Raw genomic sequence first — 21,347 nt, 5'->3', positions numbered from 1 at the left:
TTTTATTAGAACTTACATAATATTTTTATTAAAATAATATATTCAATAAATTTTTAATAGTTAAAATATTAAAAAATATTTTATCACAATCATTCTTTATTTAATATTTCACAATATTATCGAGACAATCATGTATACAAATATCAGAATTTTAGCTAAAAAATATTTATTTATTTTCTATGATATTAATTAATTTATTTATAATTATTTAGACATTGTATGCTTTAATATAATTTATCTATTCCTTCTCGTTGAAATATATAATATATTTAATATATATAATATAATAAATATTATGTAGTACAATTATTAGAGAAGAGTAATATTTGAAATGTCTAAATTATTAGAGAAGAGTAATATTTGAAATGTGTAAATTCTCTAACAAAATTTCGTGTACTAATTTAGTATTTAACTAAGAGTTTTTGTACCAAATTAAATTTAATATATTTCAAATAAGATTTTTATGGAGACTGCAGAGGACAATACCCTTCCTGCTAAAAGTGAGTGTATATAGTACAATTATTAGAGAAGACATCGGAAAAAGGAATCATTTTGGGTGGAACTTTACAAGAATAAATTGAATAATCCAACCAAATAAAATAAGTAATTTTCAATTTCCATTATGAGAGGCTGCTGCTGAGCTCTAGCTTTCAAGTTGTTGGCCCAACAAATAGTTATATAACGTGTGTGTGAAAAAAAAAGGAACATATTTAATCATCGAGTAAATATATTTTATTGATGATGATTAACTTAATCATTTTATCAATGACTAGCATGAGCATAAAGTGTCAAATTTATAGACATAATATTCGGTTGAGTTTCCAAATAATATTGTCATGACCGATCAAATCACCTTGTGACATCGGAAAAATCTGTCTATTAATTGAGTGAATTTGATTCGAAAATGATTTCAAATCGATTAGTGAGATCGATGGATCAAGATTTCGTGATATTCTCGTCAACATAATATATCACAAGCTCATTTCAAGAATTCGACATGTAAACTCTGAACTCATGAACATATTGGTGAATAATGAGTTATATATATATATATACATGTATTATGTATATATGCATAATGCTAAAATAATATTATGTTTCTAGCACAATCTTTTTTTTTTTTTTTTCTTTTCTAGCAGAATCTTTTTTTTTTTTTTTTAGAAATGTTTCTAGCACAATCTTGAAAACAAATAATTGTTATTTGGATGCCTTCTTCACAACCGGACAAGCAACAAGCAACTAAAACTTTAGGGGTGGAATTCCGTGGAAATCCCTTCAAATCAGCTAAAATTTTCTTTGATATTTAATAATTTTTAAAGAATATTTTTCGCAATATTCAATTTTTTTAATTCATGCAATAATTCAAAATTGAATGTGAAGAAACGACTTTTGGCCGGAAGTCACCAGCTGGCAGCTGCCTAGTGCCTACAGAATACATCTCATTTAATTAATTTTTTTAAAAATTATAATAAAATAAATTCAAGATTATGATTGATCTACAGTCCTGAAGAAACCCCGTACTTTTCATTGGGGGACAGCTTTATGAATGACAACTAACGAATCACTAGCTAATATTTGGATAATAATAATATTAAAAAATGAAAATAAAAAATGTGCAGATTTGGTGAGATTTGGTAGCAATAGCCAACCACCCAAGAAATAAAAGCCAAAAAAGCAGACCAATTTTCAAATGGCGAATTGAATCCAAGCAGCCTCGAATCCTAAGATTTTATTACAAAATACTCGGGAATACATTAATTAGTGCCTAATCATATATCTTGACGTCAGCACTAATTATTTCTAGGGTTTAAAATTAGATAATCATATATCTTGACGTCGGCACTAATTATTTCTAGTGTTTAGAATAATCTAATTAAGCTAATAAGTGAATTAGTTAGACCATTAATATATTTAACCAGTTATAACTTATAAGAGACGTTGATTCAAAAAAATAAGTAACTTATAACTAGAGACGTCTGGTTAACACACACACACATATGCATCGAGAGAACTTTTATTATTATTATTATTATAAAGAAATTTATTATTATTATTATTATTATTATTATTTATTATTATTATAGTGTGCGTGTGTGTATATGCCCGATATATATATAGCAATTGGGTAGTCAACAATTAATATTTTATTGATCGGCCGTACGTGATCATGTTTCTTCTTCTGTTGGATTCATGTCGATGTTATAATAAGGCCTAAATCAAATGAACTGGAAGACAACAAAACGTAACCATTTATTATTTACTTTTGAGATTACATGACGAAAGGATATTTAACAAGAAACAAGAAACAAGAATAATCAATGCAATTCAATCAAACGAGGCCATATATATATATATATATATATATATATATATATATAGGCCATATATATATATCCACTATGCACATACAAGGTTTAGAGGAAACACAACACGATAAACAAATGTCTGGCCCTCCGATCATATATAGGCTTAAACTACACTAGATAAATATTCGTTGTGCAAGACGATCGTTCATCTTTGAGCCTTCTCCACTCGAATATATCAGCATGAGCACCATGGGTAATAAAACTGCCAAACAAGTCGATGCAAACTGAACAAACACATAAAGTTTTGAGCTTTCTAATGGTTGTAAGACCTTATTGAAAAGTAATCTAGCTGCCGGGAAACGTTTATGCCTGAATCTTTTCTTATATGAACCTTCTTTTATTCCGTCATTTGAACTGAATGCTGAAAAAATAAACATGAGTGTGAGGTCATGTGATGAACATAATGATTTTGTATAATGCACGATAAAGAGAGAAAGATTACTTACATGATTGTCCGAGTAAATTTGGTGGATTTTTTGTGATTACTGGTAAGTTGGAGGAGGTGGAGATGCGTATACATAAACGGGTGGTGGAGGTGACTTTATGGGTGGGGGAGGTGATGCATAGTGGTATGGAGGTGGAGGTGACGGTGACGGTGGAGGCGGGGACTTGTAAACATATGGTGGAGGGGGCGAGGGTGAGGGTGGAGGTGGAGAAATGTAGTGGTATGGTGGTGGGGGTGATGGTGAGGGCGGTGGTGGGGAAATGTAGTGGTAAGGAGGTGGAGGAGATGGCGATGGTGGTGGGGGTGAGTTGTAGTAGTAGGGTGGAGGCGGTGAAGGAGATGGTGGGGGAGGAGATTTGTAATGGTAAGGCGGAGGTGGAGATGGTGAAGGTGGTGGTGGGGACTTATAGTAGTATGGTGGAGGAGGAGACGGTGATGGTGGTGGAGGGGATTTGTAATGGTATGGTGGTGGAGGTGATGGTGAAGGGGGTGGTGGAGACTTGTAGTAGTATGGTGGAGGAGGAGAAGGCGATGGCGGTGGAGGAGATTTATAGTAGTAGGGTGGTGGAGGCGATGGGGAAGGTGGTGGCGGAGACTTGTAATAGTATGGTGGAGGAGGAGATGGCGATGGCGGTGGGGGTGATTTATAATAGTAAGGAGGTGGAGGTGATGGTGATGGTGGTGGTGGAGACTTATAATAGTATGGTACTGGAGGAGGAGATGGCGATGGTGGTGGTGGAGATTTATAATAATAGGGAGGTGGTGGAGATGGCGAAGATGGTGGTGGGGACTTGTAGTAGTATGGTGGAGGAGGAGATGGAGATGGTGGGGGAGGAGATTTATAATAGTAAGGAGGTGGTGGGGATGGCGAAGGTGGTGGCGGAGACTTGTAGTAGTATGGTGGAGGAGGAGACGGTGATGGCGGTGGAGGAGATTTATAATAATAGGGAGGTGGCGGAGATGGTGAAGGTGGTGGCGGAGACTTGTAATAGTATGGTGGAGGAGGATACGGTGATGGCGGTGGAGGTGATTTATAATAGTATGGTGGTGGAGGGGGTGGAGACTTGTATATGTAACTTGGCGGAGGAGGAGACTTATATACATAAACCGGTGGAGGTGGTGGTGGTGATTTATAAACATAAGGTGGCGGTGGTGGTGGGGACTTGTAAATGTAAGTTGGCGGAGGAGGTGGTGATTTATACACGTATACGGGTGGTGGTGGTGGTGGCGACTTGTACACATAAGTCGGTGGTGGTGGTGATTTATAAATGTATACCGGTGACGGAGGTGGGGGTGATTTATAATAGTATGGTGGTGGAGGGGGTGGAGACTTGTATATGTAGCTTGGCGGAGGAGGAGACTTATATACATAAACCGGTGGAGGTGGTGGTGGTGATTTATAAACATAAGGTGGCGGCGATGGGGACTTGTAAATGTAAGTTGGCGGAGGAGGTGGTGATTTATACACGTATACGGGTGGTGGTGGTGGTGGCGACTTGTACACATAAGTCGGTGGTGGTGGTGGTGGTGGAGGTGATTTATAAATGTATACCGGTGCTGGTGGAGGTGGCGACTTGTAATAGTACGGGGTCGGGGTCGGCTTTGGCTTCGTACATTCTTCGTAAGGGGTCTCTGGAGCATAAGCAAATGATTTAGCATATAGCACAACTTCATGCTCAGTCTTAGATTTCACTTTGAGCTTGGCTCCTTTCTTTCCCCAATGAAGATTTGTTGGAATATTGCATTTGGAACCCTTAGGTGGTGCATGGAGTTTAGCCTTGCATGCCGTAGCTCCATATTTGTTGTATTCAAATCCTTCGATTGGAATGCTATATTTCCCATTTATCTTTGTCTTGCCGTATGCCACAATTTCTTTATCACCCACCTTGCATGTCACCTCGACAATTGCACCTGTAGCATGCGTGAAATATGTTACAAAAAGATTAAATTATAAATTTTTAAAAATGGAATAAGATTGATTCTTATTATCAGAACATTGTCACTGATTTATACACGGTCTCCTTTAATATTATTACATTATATTGTTAAATAAATAATGGAGTTCTTAATTCCATGTATAAAATTTTGATTGAGCTATTCAAATTTGGAGTACTGTTTTTAGATATTTAAATTTAAATAAATTCAAAAGTGCAAACAAACAAAACGAAAAAGAAAAGCAAAGCAAAGCAAAAAAGAATATGCTGAAATGAATGGGTCCATATTTCAAAAATATATATTAATGGGTCCACTTTGCTAGCCAATTCAAATATTTGTTGATTTCAAGATTAACATATATTCAGATTATTAAATACCTATTACTAAAAATAATGCAGAAGAATCTCCTATGTATACGTTTAGTTTTATTTTTGAATTAATGTACAAGTTTAGGTTTAATTATATATGTGCTCTCAAAAATAAAGTTGGGTTGCATGCATGTATAATCAATTAAAGCATATTAAATGCTGCAAGCTCATGTACCCTCATTTATATATTGTTTTTAACAAAAAAAAAAAAAAAACTATTATCAAATTAAATAAGACGAGAGATATAAAACATATAAAACGAGAATTGTTAATTACCTTTGAGATGTTTCTTATCATGAGACTTCACTGGATACGTCCAATCATAGCACTTGTAACAATATACTTTTCCTACAACCTTAACAACCAACGGGTGGTGATGAGGGACAGGAGGAGGTGGAGATGTATAGTAATATGGAGGAGGGGGCGACTTCACTGGTGGTGGCGGCGAAACATAGTAATATGGGGGTGGAGGTGACTTTAAGGGAGGTGGTGGTGAAGTATAGTGGTATGGTGGTGGTGGAGATTTGTAGTAGTACGGTGATGGTGGTGGCGGAGATTTGTAGTAGTATGGTGGCGGCGGAGACGGTGATGGTGGTGGGGGAGATTTGTAGTAGTATGGTGGTGGCGGAGACGGTGATGGTGGTGGTGGAGATTTGTAGTAGTATGGTGGTGAGGGTGGTGGCGGAGATTTGTAGTAGTATGGTGGTGGGGGTGATGGTGATGGAGGTGGTGGAGATTTATAGTAATATGGTGGAGGTGGTGATGGTGAGGGCGGTGGTGGAGACTTGTATACATAAGGTGGAGGAGACTTGTAATGATAAGGTGGAGGTGGCGATGGGGAGGGTGGAGGGGGTGATTTGTACTCATACGGTGGTGGTGGAGAAGGTGAGGGAGGTGGTGGTGATTTGTACTCATAAGGTGGAGGGGGAGACGGCGATGGCGGTGGGGGAGACTTGTAAACATAATGTGGCGGTGGAGGAGATGGCGAGGGTGGTGGTGGTGATTTGTATTCATACGGAGACGGTGATGGTGGCGAAGGAGATTTGTACACATAAGGTGGTGGGGGAGGAGACGAATAAGAATAAGGGTCGGCTGATACAATGTTGGAAGTAGCCAATATAGCCAAAGCCACCATGAGCTCCGGCAAGAACCGTCCCCTGGAGGCGGGGCGGCGGCCTCGAATCATCATTCTTTCACGGGAAAATGCCACCAAGGCCACCCAATTTTTGTTAGAAAATCCCTCTTGGCCAAATCAATTATAGTGTGAGCATGCTATACATCGTATCGTAGCAAGTAATTAATATTAGGCAGGAGGAGATATAATGGAAGTTGTTTTATGGCCAGGAATATATATAGGGCATAAATTGGTTCTCACAATAAATAATTTGTTGGGTCACTTCAAAACAGCTGTAATAATCACATTTTTTAAAGTCCATAATCGAACCACTTCCGGGTTTCATTTTATTGATTGATAATATGCTAGCTAATGGTCACCTGCTACCGAATACTTACTATTATTTACAACCATTATGCTAGTATATTCTTTTGTGTTTGTACATATATATATGTATGAGTGACTTGATCGAGTCAAGGCTCTTAAGTGATTTAACGTAATATTTTACGTGTGTCGATTGAATTACATTTCGATTTCAACTTCAAAATGCGAATAAATTTATGGGTAATGCTACATGTACACGGAAGTTTACACGTTGGATTACACGTAGAACTTGAACATATGTTATAATTCAATTTTTGTGTTTTTATTTCGAAACACATTTTGTTTTTAAATTATTTGACAAAAGTTAATATAATCTTGATTGATAGTTACATTTGGCATTTGTCAGTAGATGATTGAAAGTTGAGATACTCGAAACAACTGAGGAAGGCGTACACTCCTCAATCCACAAAATCAAGACTAACTAACTCATTTATTTATTTAAAATTTAGTTAGTGTTGTATACTCGTACTGAATTAATCATTTATATAATCTCGTTGAAGGTTTTTTTTTCCCTAGGCGTACACTCAATCCAAAAAATATAGACTAATTAATTCATTTATTTATTTAAAATTTACTTTGTGTTGTACACTAGCTCGTACTGAATTCATCATTTATATAATCTCGTTGAAGGTTCTTTTTTTTAAAAAATAATAATAATCCTTTTGGTGGTTCGAACCGATAGATACATTTCAATTTCCCTTTCAACGACTGAAGATTTTGATCTTGCTCATTAATTAATATATCGTAAATGAAGAAAGAATGTCGTTAGAGTAATTTTTTTAAGTTTTATAAAATAAAATTCTTAGTAAATTTGATTATTTACTTCATTTGAACAAAGTTGTTCCTCTTCGATGCTCGAACCTACATCTAGACTTGCGAAAATCCGATCTGTTCGATCTTGTGTTTAGGGCAGTATTGTCATGAATGTTGATCCAATAATGTGATATGTGTTAAATCTGATTATTTACGTTATTTTATATGTCTATTGTATGACATTATATCAACTCTAAAAACGATGTTGTAAGTAACTCCGACATCTTTGGCTATTTGTTTACGTTCACATAATGTTAACCAGATTGATTTTCCAATTTTTTGACATATAATATCTTTTAACATTATATAAAAGAAACCCCAATTGATTTTATTTTAATTCTCTGATATTAAATTTTTTATGCATGTAAATTAGTTATGCGGTGTGTGGGTTTTAATTATTAGAGAAAAGTAAAAGGTCAAATCTACCCAAAAAAACCCCACATGGGCATGTTGGAAAAGCAAACGCTCCTTTGCGAACATGTTTTATTTTGACATAACGAAATCATGGTTTTCTTTTTCCATTTATGTAGTATTTTCACATGACAGATAAAAGTTTATAATTTATTATTTAAAATTCAAAAATTATGAGACAAAATTTAATTTACTGAGAAAAATTATAAGTGTTTCAAATTTTTATTAGAATTTGAATAGTACTCCAAACTAAAACAGCGTTGTTGCTAAAAAAATCGTTGAATAAATGAGAATATTGAATGCTGGAAGATTTGAGTTCAATTATTAATATATATAACACAATCATTTTATTGATTTAATTAAATTAATTTTTGAATCCATGGTTGTTGAATGATTAATTGGTGCTTGCTTGTTGAATGATGAATTAGTACAATAGTACTATAGCTCAATTGCTCTGGAAATTGAATGACATGATTGACGGACTGATTGTATATTTTCCTTCAAGGGAAATTAAATACATAATTCAAAATGAATAATAATAATAATAATAATTTGGTATTTTTGTCATAATTTTTCTTATTAATAATTCTTATATGTAAAAAAAAAACAAAACTAATTTAATCCTCTAAATTGTCGTGTTTGTTTGTTTTTTTTTTTTTTTGTCTTCTAACACGTTAAATTTGTGTTTTGCAAACATATCCTTTTATTAATTTAAATTTGAGCGATTTGGAGTATTGAAAAATTATTATTATTAAAAGTGTTTTTCATTTACAATTTATTTTAAAAATTAATAAGAGAAACAAAAGATTTATAAAATCAAGTCGACATGTTTCTGGCGTAGCACCTTAATGCAGAAGGGGAAAAAGTCCATACTCCTGAACTCTTAGTTCTATATTAAATAACAACCGTCACCATTTTATATGGTAGAAAAATATCTCGAATAGTACAATTAAATTAAAATAAATTCACATCAAAATTTAATCATAACCAGTATTATATATTTAATTTGTTGATAACAATAAATGTCTATACAAGATAAAGATAAACGGATAAACGATCAAAACATAATATTTGATATGTCGCAAGATTTAAAATCTGAGTAGCATCGTTAAAATCATTTATAATTTTCGATAAAATAACAAACACTTGATAATACAGTATTTAATATGAATCTAGTTATTTAGGTCATCTCCAATCCAACCTTACATGAGAATAGCGTTTCTCATGCAGGAAAGGGTCTCCAATCCAGGGACGCTACTTTGAAGTAGCGTTATAGCGTCCCATGATTTTTATTCCTGCGTCAAATTTGATGCATGGGGCTTTTAATTTTTTTTTTATTTTTTATTGTTTTTTTATTTATTATTTATATAATAAAATAAAATAATTAAATTAATAAATGTAAGAATAATAATTTAAAAGTAATTTTTAAATATTAATAATGAATTGTAAATAAGTTATTATTTAAAAATATTTTAGTTTGTATTATAATAATTAAAATATATTTATTACTTATTAAAATAATTAAATAATGTAAATAATTAATACAAATTATATGATTGATATTATAAAAATTAAATGTAATATAATTAATTAATGCAAATTTATAAATATATTTTTATAAATAATAAAAAAAATAAAAAAGTAAAGTGAAAGGAATATTCTAAGAATATTCTTTTTAAAAGTAAGATTTGAAGTAAACCTATATTATGTAGATGAATAAATCATGTTTTAGAAAATAAACATATCACTTCCACAAAAATAACCATATTATTTGGGATTATTTGCGGTATAAATATATCAATATTATAGTTTAGTGGACATTTAGTCTTCGTTAAATCCATGTGATTTCTCAATTATGAGCATCCATGCACATGCATGTAGGTGCATTAATCAAAATTCCAAGAACCTGCACAATCAGAATTAACGGTAACAAAATTATATATATCTTTCATTTATATAAATAATATGGAACTTGGAATCATTCTTCAAGAAATTGTAGAAGTAATTAGGCTACAAAATCAAAGATACGTACTTTTAAATCATATATAAAATAAATTTTGATGGAGAATTCGATCTCAATTCGGGTTTTGTTCATGCCGCCCGGTGTAACCCCATGATTGGTTAAAATCAATGGGTCCCACGTGAGGCCTATTAATTTTAACCAATAAAAATTTGCCACGCTACAAATAAAATCCAAAATGTAAAATCACATCTCAAATTCCGTGGTAAAAAGTTTAGGGACAAAATTAATGTGTCTTTTAAACCTTCGTAGGATATAATGAGAGTATCTTTTCATTTAAACCAAACTTTATTTTGTATTTTCAGGAGCATATATGTTAAGGTATATTTTACACAAAAAATAGGATTTAATATTAAGGTTAATTACATACATCACTCTTATAAAATCTCAAGATTTCTAAATTCGAGCACACATACCTCTGAAAATACATACAAATAAAAATATAGTATGCTCAAAATTTAAAAATATCAAGATATTTGTACTCAATATTTAAGAATAAGAAGAGTTGATAAATCATTTTTTTATGAAAAAGTTTAACAATCCCAAAATTTCTGTTGCAATTAACTCTGATGTTATGCGACGACCATTCAGTTCTATGCCAAGATCAAGATGGAGAATGCTGATCCCTAGACAAAGAGACATCCCATTTTACGAAACAGGACAGACGACCCATTTTCCAAAATAATACTTTTTATGCAAATAGTACTATATTATATTATATTATACGTAAAATAGATGCATATTTTTCGTAATTCTTTTTTTACAAAAAAAAAAAACATATATCTGTATTTATTCGAAGATAAATTATTCGAGCGAGAGGCTAAAATATTGTGGAGGTGGATGAAATCACATGGACATGTATAATTGTACAGAAGTGACAAAGAGACGCGACTTTCCGATGACATTGTAACGAGTCAACGTTCTTATTTATGATGATTGAAATATTAATTTTGTTATCCTAAAATATATTTAGATAAATATTTGGTCGGTTGAAATTCATGTCTATTTAAATGGTATGTGCAGGATGTAACAGTAAGCAATATAGACTATGCCACTGAGATATCATTTTTGTTGTCTAGTAGCTTCGTCTTCCAGCTATGTAATAAACAAAGAGGGGATTATATTTTAAATCGAGATTTCTCTTTCGGAAACCCCAATAGTTATTTTCGAAATTAATATCAACTTTATGCCATCAAAATGCATATCAAATCGTAACTATGAAAGTTTCGTAAAGTTAATGAAATTGAAGATAAAATAAGGATTCGATAACGTTTGAGATGATCGAACAAGTAATCACGATTCTCTTCAGAACTCAATTTATTGCTCTCATTCCTCTTAAATTTTTGTATCGAGTTTTACATGTATTGAACCTTCCCACTGAGGTACAATCGCTGTCATTCCTCTTGAATTTTCTATTTAGTGTTAAATATATTGAATTTTCTTACAAAGGTTTTTTTGGCTCGGTCACTCCATTCCAATGAAGAGAACCAATAAAATGCACCACCACTGTGGTGGTAAAGAGTGTGAATGTCACAACATTCACGGTTTCGGGGCCGGAGTTATCTTGCAAACCTCGACATTGAAGCCACATTCTATTAGAACTAGCAGCCATGCCCGCTGCTGTTCCGAAAGTCGATCGTTGGGGCCCTTGACTTCCACGAGCTTTGCTTCACCTCTGTAACAGTCATGGAGGCGCCATAGCAACAAATCAGGCATGCCACTAGACCAGCTGCGGTAATCTTGGGCCAAATGCCGGCAGATTGAGGCAAGAGAGACGCCGCCAATGCATGTAACAGCTGCTCGAAGATCGGATAGTGAATGCTTATCCCAGTTAACTCCTCGACAGGCTGTTCCAAAGTGTGCTTCCCATGATGTGATGAGTATCTCTTCTGCCATGCCCTCCCGTATTTTGTCCAGGAGTTCTTCTATGAGGCTCTTTCTAACTTCGTAGAAGCTGTCGGACTCCAGATCCAAAGGTGCAGTCTGCAAAAGAGCAAGATTTAGTGTCTCCGTATGTTCGACAAAGAGGTCTGGAGACGGGGAGAGCAGTCCCCAGAAGCCATCACGCAGTTTTAAGTTGATTATTCTGTGAACCTGAAATTTGGTGCGGAAGACATTTGGTACATCAGAAAAAATAATATCCCACAGTAAGATCCCGAAAATGGTTAGCCAAATGCCACTCTCTGTATGAACGCCATGCCAACCACCACCTTCCCCAGCATAATACTCTAAAGCAAGCTGTTCGACTCCACATTGCTCTCCATCTTCGCTATAAAATATGCTCCTCATCCCTGCTTTACAATTTAACGGTTTTCCTTGAATATGAACCTACATAGGCATTGCACTTATAATAAATTATTGAGACAATAAATATCTAATTAATCCAGGAAAATAACATGGTATTGGTGTATCACTAAAAATAAAATAGCTAGACCTTTGGAATTTAAAATGCATTTACCTCGAAAATCTTCCTCTTAATTGAACTCGAATAACTAGGAATTTTCCAGCGCCTGGGTGGTTTCCCTAACCGCAATACCCGCCTTTGCAGGGCTACTCTTGAACCTGCACGAACCCATGAATCAAGTAAACCATCTTCTGCAGTTTGTAAACTCTCTTCCAAACATCCCAAATGTTCCAAATTAACAGAAAGCCTTAGAATCCAGTAGCCCCGTCTTCCGTCAGAAATGAACGTATTTAGCAGCCGTTTGAGTAAATTGATGGCATCACTATACCTATAAAAGAAATTTGCTAATTGTAATATGCAGCTTGCAAAGCTGCACGAGAGAACCAAAAAATTTTCTTCAAAACAAATGAAGACACATCACAGTGTCACACAATAAAAAGTATGTGAGAATGGAGTAAAGCTAAAATCTGAAAGTTGTTTGGGATCGCCTTTCACTGTATCTTGTCAGAGTGATTTTATAAGTTTGAGAAATGCCTCGTCCAGATACAAAGTAACAGCACAATTTTCATATAAATATTTGGGAGTAGTATGAGTCTCGATTCCAACTCCCCCTGCAAGATTCTAGCTTTAGAATTCTGACATGAAAAGCCACAGGATTAAAAGTGGTAGATACAGAATTGCAAATCAATTTCACTTTATGATCAGCTTTTTGGCATATTCCTCATCTTATCCCAAAATTTAGAAGTCCATGGTTTGATAATCTACGAGTACAATTAAATCCTTGGTTTTTTTAAGTTTTAACATCCATTCCGGACATGAGCATCATAATTATAACCAAACCTCAGGACCAGTGCTGTAGTCAGGAGCCAATGTTTAAAAAGACAACTGAAGTCAACCAACCTACCATCTGCTTTCTGTTCATCTCTGCTAAGATAAACCAATTCAATATGGTGGCCATGTATGCAATAATGAAACTTCATAATTATGGAGTTGCTTTGGCAAACATGTGTCACTCACTAGTTTACTACGCTCAAAACATTGAACAAATGCTAGAATTGTGGTTTGAGTTTCTCCAAATTTGCTGTTGAATCCCTTAACTGTCTTGTTTTACGGTTGGACCAATTAACTTGTAGAAACGAGGATGAAATCAGATCACATCATTCACGTAGATTATCAAAACATGAACTTCTAAACACCTTACCTCTTTTCACGCTCAAGAAAGGAGACACCCAGTAAGACCACCTTAGAGTAGGTCCATGAGGCTGAAAAGCGTGATATGAAAGATGCCATTGATTTCTCACTTGAATATTTGCCTTCTTCAAAAGAAACCATCAAGTTTGAAACAGAAATCTCTATGCATCTCAAAACCAGCTCACTGTTGCTCTCGTCAATACCCTCAACCATGATTTGTGCAACTTCGACAGACTGCAATCATTATACTTGCAATCAGAAAGAGAGATAAAAATTATGCTGACAATAATTCAGGTGTACCTTTTCAAAAGAAAGCAAGTCACTCCCATTTGAAAATATCTGTTCAGTGATTATACAGTTGTAAGCAGGATACTTCACAATGCCCAAATCCACAAGTAAAAAAGTTGACAGATCCTGCTCTCCATTAAGGAAGAAAAGCCTCTGTGCTAAGTAAAAATAAATAAATCAATAATGGAACCAAAAGAGGAAAACAAAAAAAGGATGTGACGAGTGAACCTATGTCCAAAAACGAAATTTCCCAAGGTTGAAAAAAGGATGTGAGAAGAGTGGACCTATGTCCAAAATAAAATGTCCCAAGGTTGTGAGGAGTGTGGACCCATTTATCCCACCCTTACAGGAGAGGTCTACAATGTTAACAACAGGACCAAACATCTATAAAAAGGGTCGCATAGTAAAATGCAACAAAAATAAAATTGGAGGGCCCAAAAGTGTGACCTGAAAAAATAAAAAGCAAACAGAAGAAGATGCAATTTAGTTTCCTGAATGAATTAAGTGCAGCAACTAATTTCTGGTCGCTATTCTTGATTACGAACTGGATTTTTAGTGATCCTTGAAAAATGTTAAATATCACTTTTTAACTTTTACAAATGCTTTTTCAGAAATATGTACAAGAACAGCCGTTTAATAATAAATGAAACTCTATCTATAGGCTTTCACATATTGCCTTATCAAAACTTGTGAAAGACCTGGCATGTAGTAATATAATTCAAGCCCTTGGTTATGACACATTTCATTGACCCAAATTTATCTAGTTTTGCTCTTAGGTTTCATGGTCAATTAACTTCATTTCCTCAATTAATGTGTTGGAAACAGAGTGTCTAAAATAAACAAAGACAAAGTTATATTACAAGAGACCCTTTAACCAGCTGCATAAACGGATGGAGGTACATAGGCAAGGGGGAAGAACACCCAACATCAACCAACCAACTTAAAGAAAATGCAAGAAAATTACCTCAATCCGCCATATCAAAGATTCAGCTAATGGTGATATTCGAACACAAGCACCAGTTCTTTCCAAAACAAAAGTTTGGAGCTTGGTGCTGCATGAGACATTGAAGGCCAGTTAGATCAGAAATACACCTAGCTATGATGAATAAATTCCCGTACCATAGGCCAACCCTGCATGAAGATAGAAGCAAATCGATCATCTCTTGCTTTCTTGTACCTTGACTGCGTTTCTGAATATTGATAGAGTAAAAAGAATCATAAATTTATCAGCAAACATGAAGGGTTGAGAACTGTAGACATAAACTCCAAATCGCTGATGTTTTATTGAAACAGGTATCAGTGATATATTATCTCCACAGATATAAAGTTTAAGAGAATGAAGGGAAATCACGATGAATCTCGCAGATGACTAAGATGTCAATTAAACAAGATAGAATTTCTTTCATTCAAAATTTAAGAAGTTTGAGAATATGGGCAAGGGCAAGCTATAATTAGAAAAACATATAGCAGCTAAACCCAGGGTAATACTGGGTGTCACCACTTTTCCATAAGACTGCGAGCATGAAATTGATGCTTCATATGTCATGAGAAAGATGCGCTTTGTTTTCTTATGTATAGATTATATCTCTTCAAACTGTTAAATGATAATACAAAGTGCACAAGTTGCCAAGTGTATCCAAGCATGATATCACCACAACTTGGTATGCTGAAAACAATAAATCTGACTCTCTACAAATAGCAAGAAGTGCCTGGTGCCGCACTATTAACAGAGAAATGCTGCAATTTACCATTTACAACCAGTCATTTTAGCAATGCAATTCATAATGGAGAGTTGTGCATTGAATGAAGAAAGGATAAGGCAAACAACACCAGCCATTCAACGACGAACTCAACCAAACATATCGATAACAAGAAAAGTTATTCAATGGATGCTAATTAGGACTGCCTAGAGTGCCACAAAGTGGCTTCATATAAATGCTTTATTGCAGAACTATAAATACTTCTGTTTGTGACCTTGACTAAATCATAACATGGTACATAATATGTGGCCCGTATCTGTCCACACAGTAAGTCTCCTTCTGTGTAGTCATCAGAAGCCAATACTAACTTTAGGAGCATAAACCATGGAGTCAACAAATCTAGAGTGACCCATCCATTATGCTCCAATTCTTTGGGCAGAAAAGTTTTCCCGAATTTAGTAAATGAGGTATCTTCTGTAAAAGAAATAATCGAAGATCGTCGAAATTGAAGTATTCATAAGGACATTGTTCAATTTATTAAGCCCACTGTCTACATTAGATTCAAATATTCCAAGAATTTCAAAAAAAAAAAATCAATGAGCCAAGCGTCTAATACACCGATAAGGTTCAAAGTTGGTATCTAAAATACACAACCTACACCCATTTTCAACCAGAAACTGACAGATCACTTCCTTTGGGATGTGAAGAGAAGAGAAAACTACTAACAGATAGTCATGCAAGTAATATTTCTCATAATGTTGATTGATAGCAGGATTGAGATTACCACTTAACCATTTCCAAACACAATATGTATATAGGTACTGTTTTTTCACATATACTTCATAGATCCAGTTCAAGCATCGGGATTGGTAGATGAATCAAAATATCAAATCAATGACTCAATGTCTGGCTAAAACTATGCAAATGACTGCACACATATAAACTGCATAGAACACTTTAGGAACCAACCTTGTTAAGCATGTTCAAGGCCTCCCGTAACTCATCTGTGTAAAGTACATTCAAGACCTCCTTTAAGTCATCGTCATCTACTTCATTCTTCGATGGAAAGACACAGATGTATCCTGCCTCTTTATTAGCCCAACACCAATAAACCTTTTCAAACTTTACTCAACTTCATTAAGAATGCATGTCTAAAATTAGGTGTTCCACTCAATTAAAGATATTTTCACCTGAGAGACCCTTTATTGCCTCAGTCAAATCTGCTATCTCAGGGTATGAGACATTTGACATCCGAAACCATGGCCCTGAGAGAAGAAAACCAACAATTTCTCGAACAATAAGATTTTATTTGCATAACTTAAAAGACCTCCAAAACAGCAACAGTAGAACATTAAACATGCCCCTTAAGCGATTGTGTGTCATTAGAAAACAGGCATGTCAAAATTTTGGAACATTATATTTTATTATTGATTTTGCAGCTTCACAATAAAATAACAATAATCTATACGTAAATCTTGAACACAGCCAATTAATGGACTTTTCATACGTCTTCAGCACACAGAAAGGACTCTTTCAAACTCAGTTTTTTAGAGTGCACGTGAAACAAGGAACTTCACTTTAAATAGTTTCCAACTTCAATAACAATTGAAAATTTCTGTTTTCTTTTACCAGTAGGATGATAAACTGAAGAGACAAGTTTTGCAGAGCAAACTGAATAGTCATGTAACCATGTCAGCTTCTAATGTCTAAATATCTATGCTAGAGTCACATGCTAACAAATTCAACCATTACATGAGATTCACTCCAATCATAAGTAAATAATTGTGAAAACAACAAGAATCACGCCCCACACACGATCAATCTTTCTTTCAGAAGGATGAGGATAGCAGGAAATGAAGTCAAAGAGGGTAAATGTAAGTTTTAAGTTTCACATTTCTTTTTAAACAAATAACAATTCTAACATGGACAGTATTCCCTCTCACTTTGAATCCATCAACAGTCCAGAAATATCCAAGGCTGTAGTAACTACATAAAGCCTCCAAGTCATCAGGATGAATACTTTTTAGCTTTATTTTAGAGGACACGTTACAGCTTTGTTGGACAACAAAATCAAATAATATTTCCAAGTCAAGAAATAAAATTACTAAAAAATTGAATTTAATATACTTGACGATTAACAAAGTGCCACGATAAATTCACGATCATCCATAGCTCACATGTCATGAACATATCAAGTTGATTCTCTTTGGAATAGACAATTGGAAAAAGAATTCGTACAAACTTGTTATCTACTTACTATATAGAAAAAATTCACGGCATCGGTCGCACAAAGCCTAAAAATATAATGGACAATAAACAATTGGTCGTGTAAAACCTTTCCGTGCGTAAAGCCGAGCAAATAGTCTCTGGCTATCATCTGAAAGTGATATAAATGATTCTGCAAGAGAAAGAATGCATAGACCACATTATAATCATTTCAGATTTGACTAAATAGAGAATGGAATAGAGTCTTCAATTTCATCAAGTACCAAAAATAGTACCCAAGAAAGACTTCTCAGTGATGGTGAAAACATGTGCGCTGCTCTTTAAAACCTCTAGTATAATCAGCACCATATTTTGCTGATATCTGATCATCCCAGAGCGATTAGTCTTGGCAAGTTCAACATTTAAAACATGACTCCATAAAGTCTTAAAATCTTGAACATTGTCACAATATTTTTTATCACGTAAGTCCACATTTTTGCACACAATTTGAATAGGAACAGCAGCTCGATAATCTTTTGGAACAGATGTTATATTTCCCTGGAAAAATACACAAGAGTACATCTATTGAACACCAACAATCACGGAAGATAATGTTTCAAGCAAGAAAAATATCTGAGAAATATAAAAATCAACAAGTGTAACGGGTGTGTGCCTAATATAAAATATCTGAGAAATATAAAAATCAACAAGTGTAACGGGGTGTGTGCCTAATCTTTTTTTTTTGATAGGAAACTAGTATATAATATATTATATGCCTAATCTCAACACTTTTACTACAGAATAAAGATTATACTGCGTGAAAAGCAAAAAATTACTCCACAGAGATTGGGCCAGAGGGAAGATTGATATAATTAAAAAAACCAACAAATAAATCTATTTTCACATGTGAAATATGATCGGTATACCATTGACAGAACCACGAGATTGTTTCTGTGAATGAGATTCTCAAAAAATCACAGAAAAGAAGTAATCTTCAATAATAATCTTCTGAGAACAAATGATTCGATGACGTTTGAAAGAGGAGAATATCAGAAAGTCATTGGTGCATTTGTCAGAGAAGGATTTGGTGGATATTCAAGTTGCATTATCTTTAATGGCAACAGAAAAAGTCACTTTAGCACCTTGCAATATCCCCGCATTTATTATTCAGATAAAATTCGTCTATGACACGAAGAAAATTCGATTCCGATATTCAAACTATATATACCAAGAACATAGTCCCAGTACCTCGAACGTCAAGTCGAACATGTCTATCAAAGTAGACAGATACTGAGCCAACTCTCGAGGTAAATAACCTAGCACATTATTGTCATCAAAATCTGCACAAATTACCTGGTCAAAGGGGGATATAACACTTGCATGAATAAAGAATTCAGTGTAAATCAAAATAAGCACAAAGGAGGAAAGGAAAGCTGAACCTTAATAGCGTTTGGATCCTTAACGTTATTAGGATCTCTAGAGAGACATATCCTTGATTCAGGATCTAGCTCCTCTCTTCGACCATACCTGCGCCCAACAATGAAAGTTGGAATGAAAACCTTCGATATGTCGAAATCATCCAGACAATCCTCCAGCACATATTTAGCCCTTTTTGAAATCAATGATGGTGACACAAGCTCCTCATTGACAGGTTCATTAGGAAACAGATTTTCAATAGAACTTGCAATCGGATTGTTCCTCAAAGCAAGGAAACCATAATTTGACTCTTCTTTCTCATTTTCACACCCTTTAGAACTATCTGACTCATTCGTGTCATGTATTATATCGCAAAAGCTAGCGGCAATGGGATTACTTTGATCAAGGTTTCGTCCCGTTTCACCCAGATGAAGGTCGTGAACTTTAACTTTTGACCTAGAGAAGTTCAACTGAAGAAGAGTAAGCTGGTTCAGTTTGCGTTTACTCCCTCCTTTAGCAACGCACTCATCTGAAACCATAAAACAGACAATTAGCATCTTTAAATTGAAATCTAAACAAATAAAAGCGCTTGTGATACTGCATTGCACAAAAATGCAACTATGGCATCCCCAGATCACGGAATGATAATTAACAATATTCATCAATTAATCCAAAAATGTCAAGCCAAAAAAATAAAATAATAAGACAAATGGAAGAACGCGCGCGCATCTAACCTAGATGGGAATTGATACTGGCGTTGTCTTGAGCAGGAAACTGGTTTCCACAGACCGGACATTTGGCAGAATCAGAACTTTCTCCGACCGCATCCTTCTTGTGCTTTTCATCCTGTTAGCACAAATGGAAAAGTGAAGAACACAATATTGTCATAAATTTAATGAAAAAGCAAGAATTCAAAAATGAGCAGAATACCGCAATGTGAGATGAAGACAGCGAAGATGAAGAGAGAATGGTGCGACGGTTGGGTAGGAAACGGCGTCGTCTCCCGATCAACCGGACCAAGCTTTCGCGGCCCCTCAGCATGTTTTCTCTTCTTTGTTCGGGATTGGCGGCCAAGGCTTCCCTCCCAAGCTAATACCGTACGCAGTCCCCATTTATGAGTTTTTTTTTTTTAACTTTCCCATTTATGAAAATAATAAAATAAACGACAGTAAATAATTTATTTTGTTTTTTGAGTAACACTCTTGTGAGATGGTTGAGACGGTGGAGTTCTTATGTGATGAGCTTCCGAAAAGAAGATGCATCTTCTTGATATGAATAGTACATATGAAATCTTTTAAGCCCTCCTCAACTATGTAGTCCCATACGTACACAGTCTCAGAATCCCCTCTCATTCCGGCACGAGATCGGTTCATTCATGTCTCCCTCCGCCTAGAAGCCTACCAGGAGCCGCTCATTGTCCGTGCAACCTCTTGGCACCGGCGATCACTCCCTGCCTCCTCAGCCCCGGGCGTCACAGACGGTCTCAAGGGTCATATTTATGAGACGGATCTTTTATATGAGTTATCCATTAAAAAGTATTATAATTTATGTAAAAAGTATTACTTATTATTATAAATATTTGTATAATTGACCCGTTTCACGGATGAGACCGTCTCATAAGAGTGTTACTCTAATAAGTAATATTTTTGACATAAATTGTAATACTTTTTAATGGATAACCCATATAAAAGATCCGTATCATAAATATGACCCTTGAGACCGTCTCATAGAAGTTTTTGCCTGGTTTTTTAGAGGAAATAATTTATTTTAAATCGAACATCATGAACTCGAAAGTTTCATTGTGGTAAAATAATAATAATAATGATAATATATAAATTCAAAAAACAAGAATAAAATATAATCAAAATTTTCTAACAATTGTAATAAAAAAATTATGACAATTACCTTTAAAAAAATTCTCACATTTTGATATCATTTTCTGTGATTCACGTGATAATTAATAATTATATATATCTCTATATTTTCTATGTGTTACCCATTTTGACCTCCACAGAATGTGCCAACCGTTGTTTTTTTTTAAAATTTAAATCAACGAGATTGAAAGTTCATAAAACCAATTCCGGAATGACAGCTTGAGAAATCAAAGTAGGAGAACGAGACGTTCCTCCCATCGGATCACTCATGGAAACAACATTATCAGCTAGAACATGAGCAACCCGATTCGTCGATAGTTCAACCATTACTAAATTGTGTACAGCTTATGGATATTGCATTATGTACAGCGAGAAAAACAAAAAAAATCCTATGTCACAGATTAACTTTGTGT

General features: G+C 34.6%; 2 protein-coding genes across 4 annotated transcripts; both read right to left on the bottom strand.

Moving 5' to 3' along the window:
- Window positions 1-2,231: 2,231 nt before the first annotated feature.
- On the bottom strand, window positions 2,232-6,415 carry LOC140889741 (uncharacterized). 2 transcript variants are annotated; one of them, XM_073297472.1, is made up of 4 exons: window positions 6,166-6,415; window positions 5,391-6,024; window positions 2,813-4,722; window positions 2,232-2,727 (listed from the first exon to the last, which is right to left on the bottom strand). In XM_073297472.1, the coding sequence occupies exons 1-3, from the start codon at window positions 6,301-6,303 to the stop codon at window positions 2,849-2,851; spliced, it is 2,646 nt and encodes an 881-aa protein (XP_073153573.1). In that variant the 5' UTR covers window positions 6,304-6,415; the 3' UTR covers window positions 2,232-2,727; window positions 2,813-2,848. The 2 variants fall into 2 exon arrangements, with proteins under 2 accessions (XP_073153573.1, XP_073153564.1); XM_073297463.1 differs by having other exon boundaries at window positions 5,391-6,415.
- A 4,750-nt stretch (window positions 6,416-11,165) lies between these two features.
- Window positions 11,166-20,140, bottom strand: LOC140887705 (fanconi-associated nuclease 1 homolog). Of its 2 annotated transcripts, none has more exons than XM_073295140.1 (15): window positions 19,991-20,140; window positions 19,795-19,906; window positions 19,084-19,589; window positions 18,893-18,997; window positions 17,929-18,202; window positions 17,775-17,837; window positions 16,630-16,704; window positions 16,409-16,527; window positions 14,859-14,929; window positions 14,704-14,791; window positions 13,752-13,892; window positions 13,462-13,685; window positions 12,315-12,588; window positions 11,951-12,184; window positions 11,166-11,839 (listed from the first exon to the last, which is right to left on the bottom strand). In XM_073295140.1, exons 1-15 carry the CDS (start codon window positions 20,099-20,101, stop codon window positions 11,396-11,398), a joined length of 2,841 nt encoding a protein of 946 aa, XP_073151241.1. In that variant the 5' UTR covers window positions 20,102-20,140; the 3' UTR covers window positions 11,166-11,395. The 2 variants fall into 2 exon arrangements, with proteins under 2 accessions (XP_073151241.1, XP_073151250.1); XM_073295149.1 differs by having other exon boundaries at window positions 17,941-18,202.
- Between the last annotated feature and the right edge of the window lie 1,207 nt (window positions 20,141-21,347).

Source organism: Henckelia pumila, chromosome 1, assembly GCF_033568475.1.
Source record: "Henckelia pumila isolate YLH828 chromosome 1, ASM3356847v2, whole genome shotgun sequence".
Lineage (NCBI taxonomy): Eukaryota > Viridiplantae > Streptophyta > Magnoliopsida > Lamiales > Gesneriaceae > Henckelia > Henckelia pumila.
Note: the sequence above shows the minus strand (reverse complement) of the source record. Positions and strands in the feature narration are given on the sequence as shown.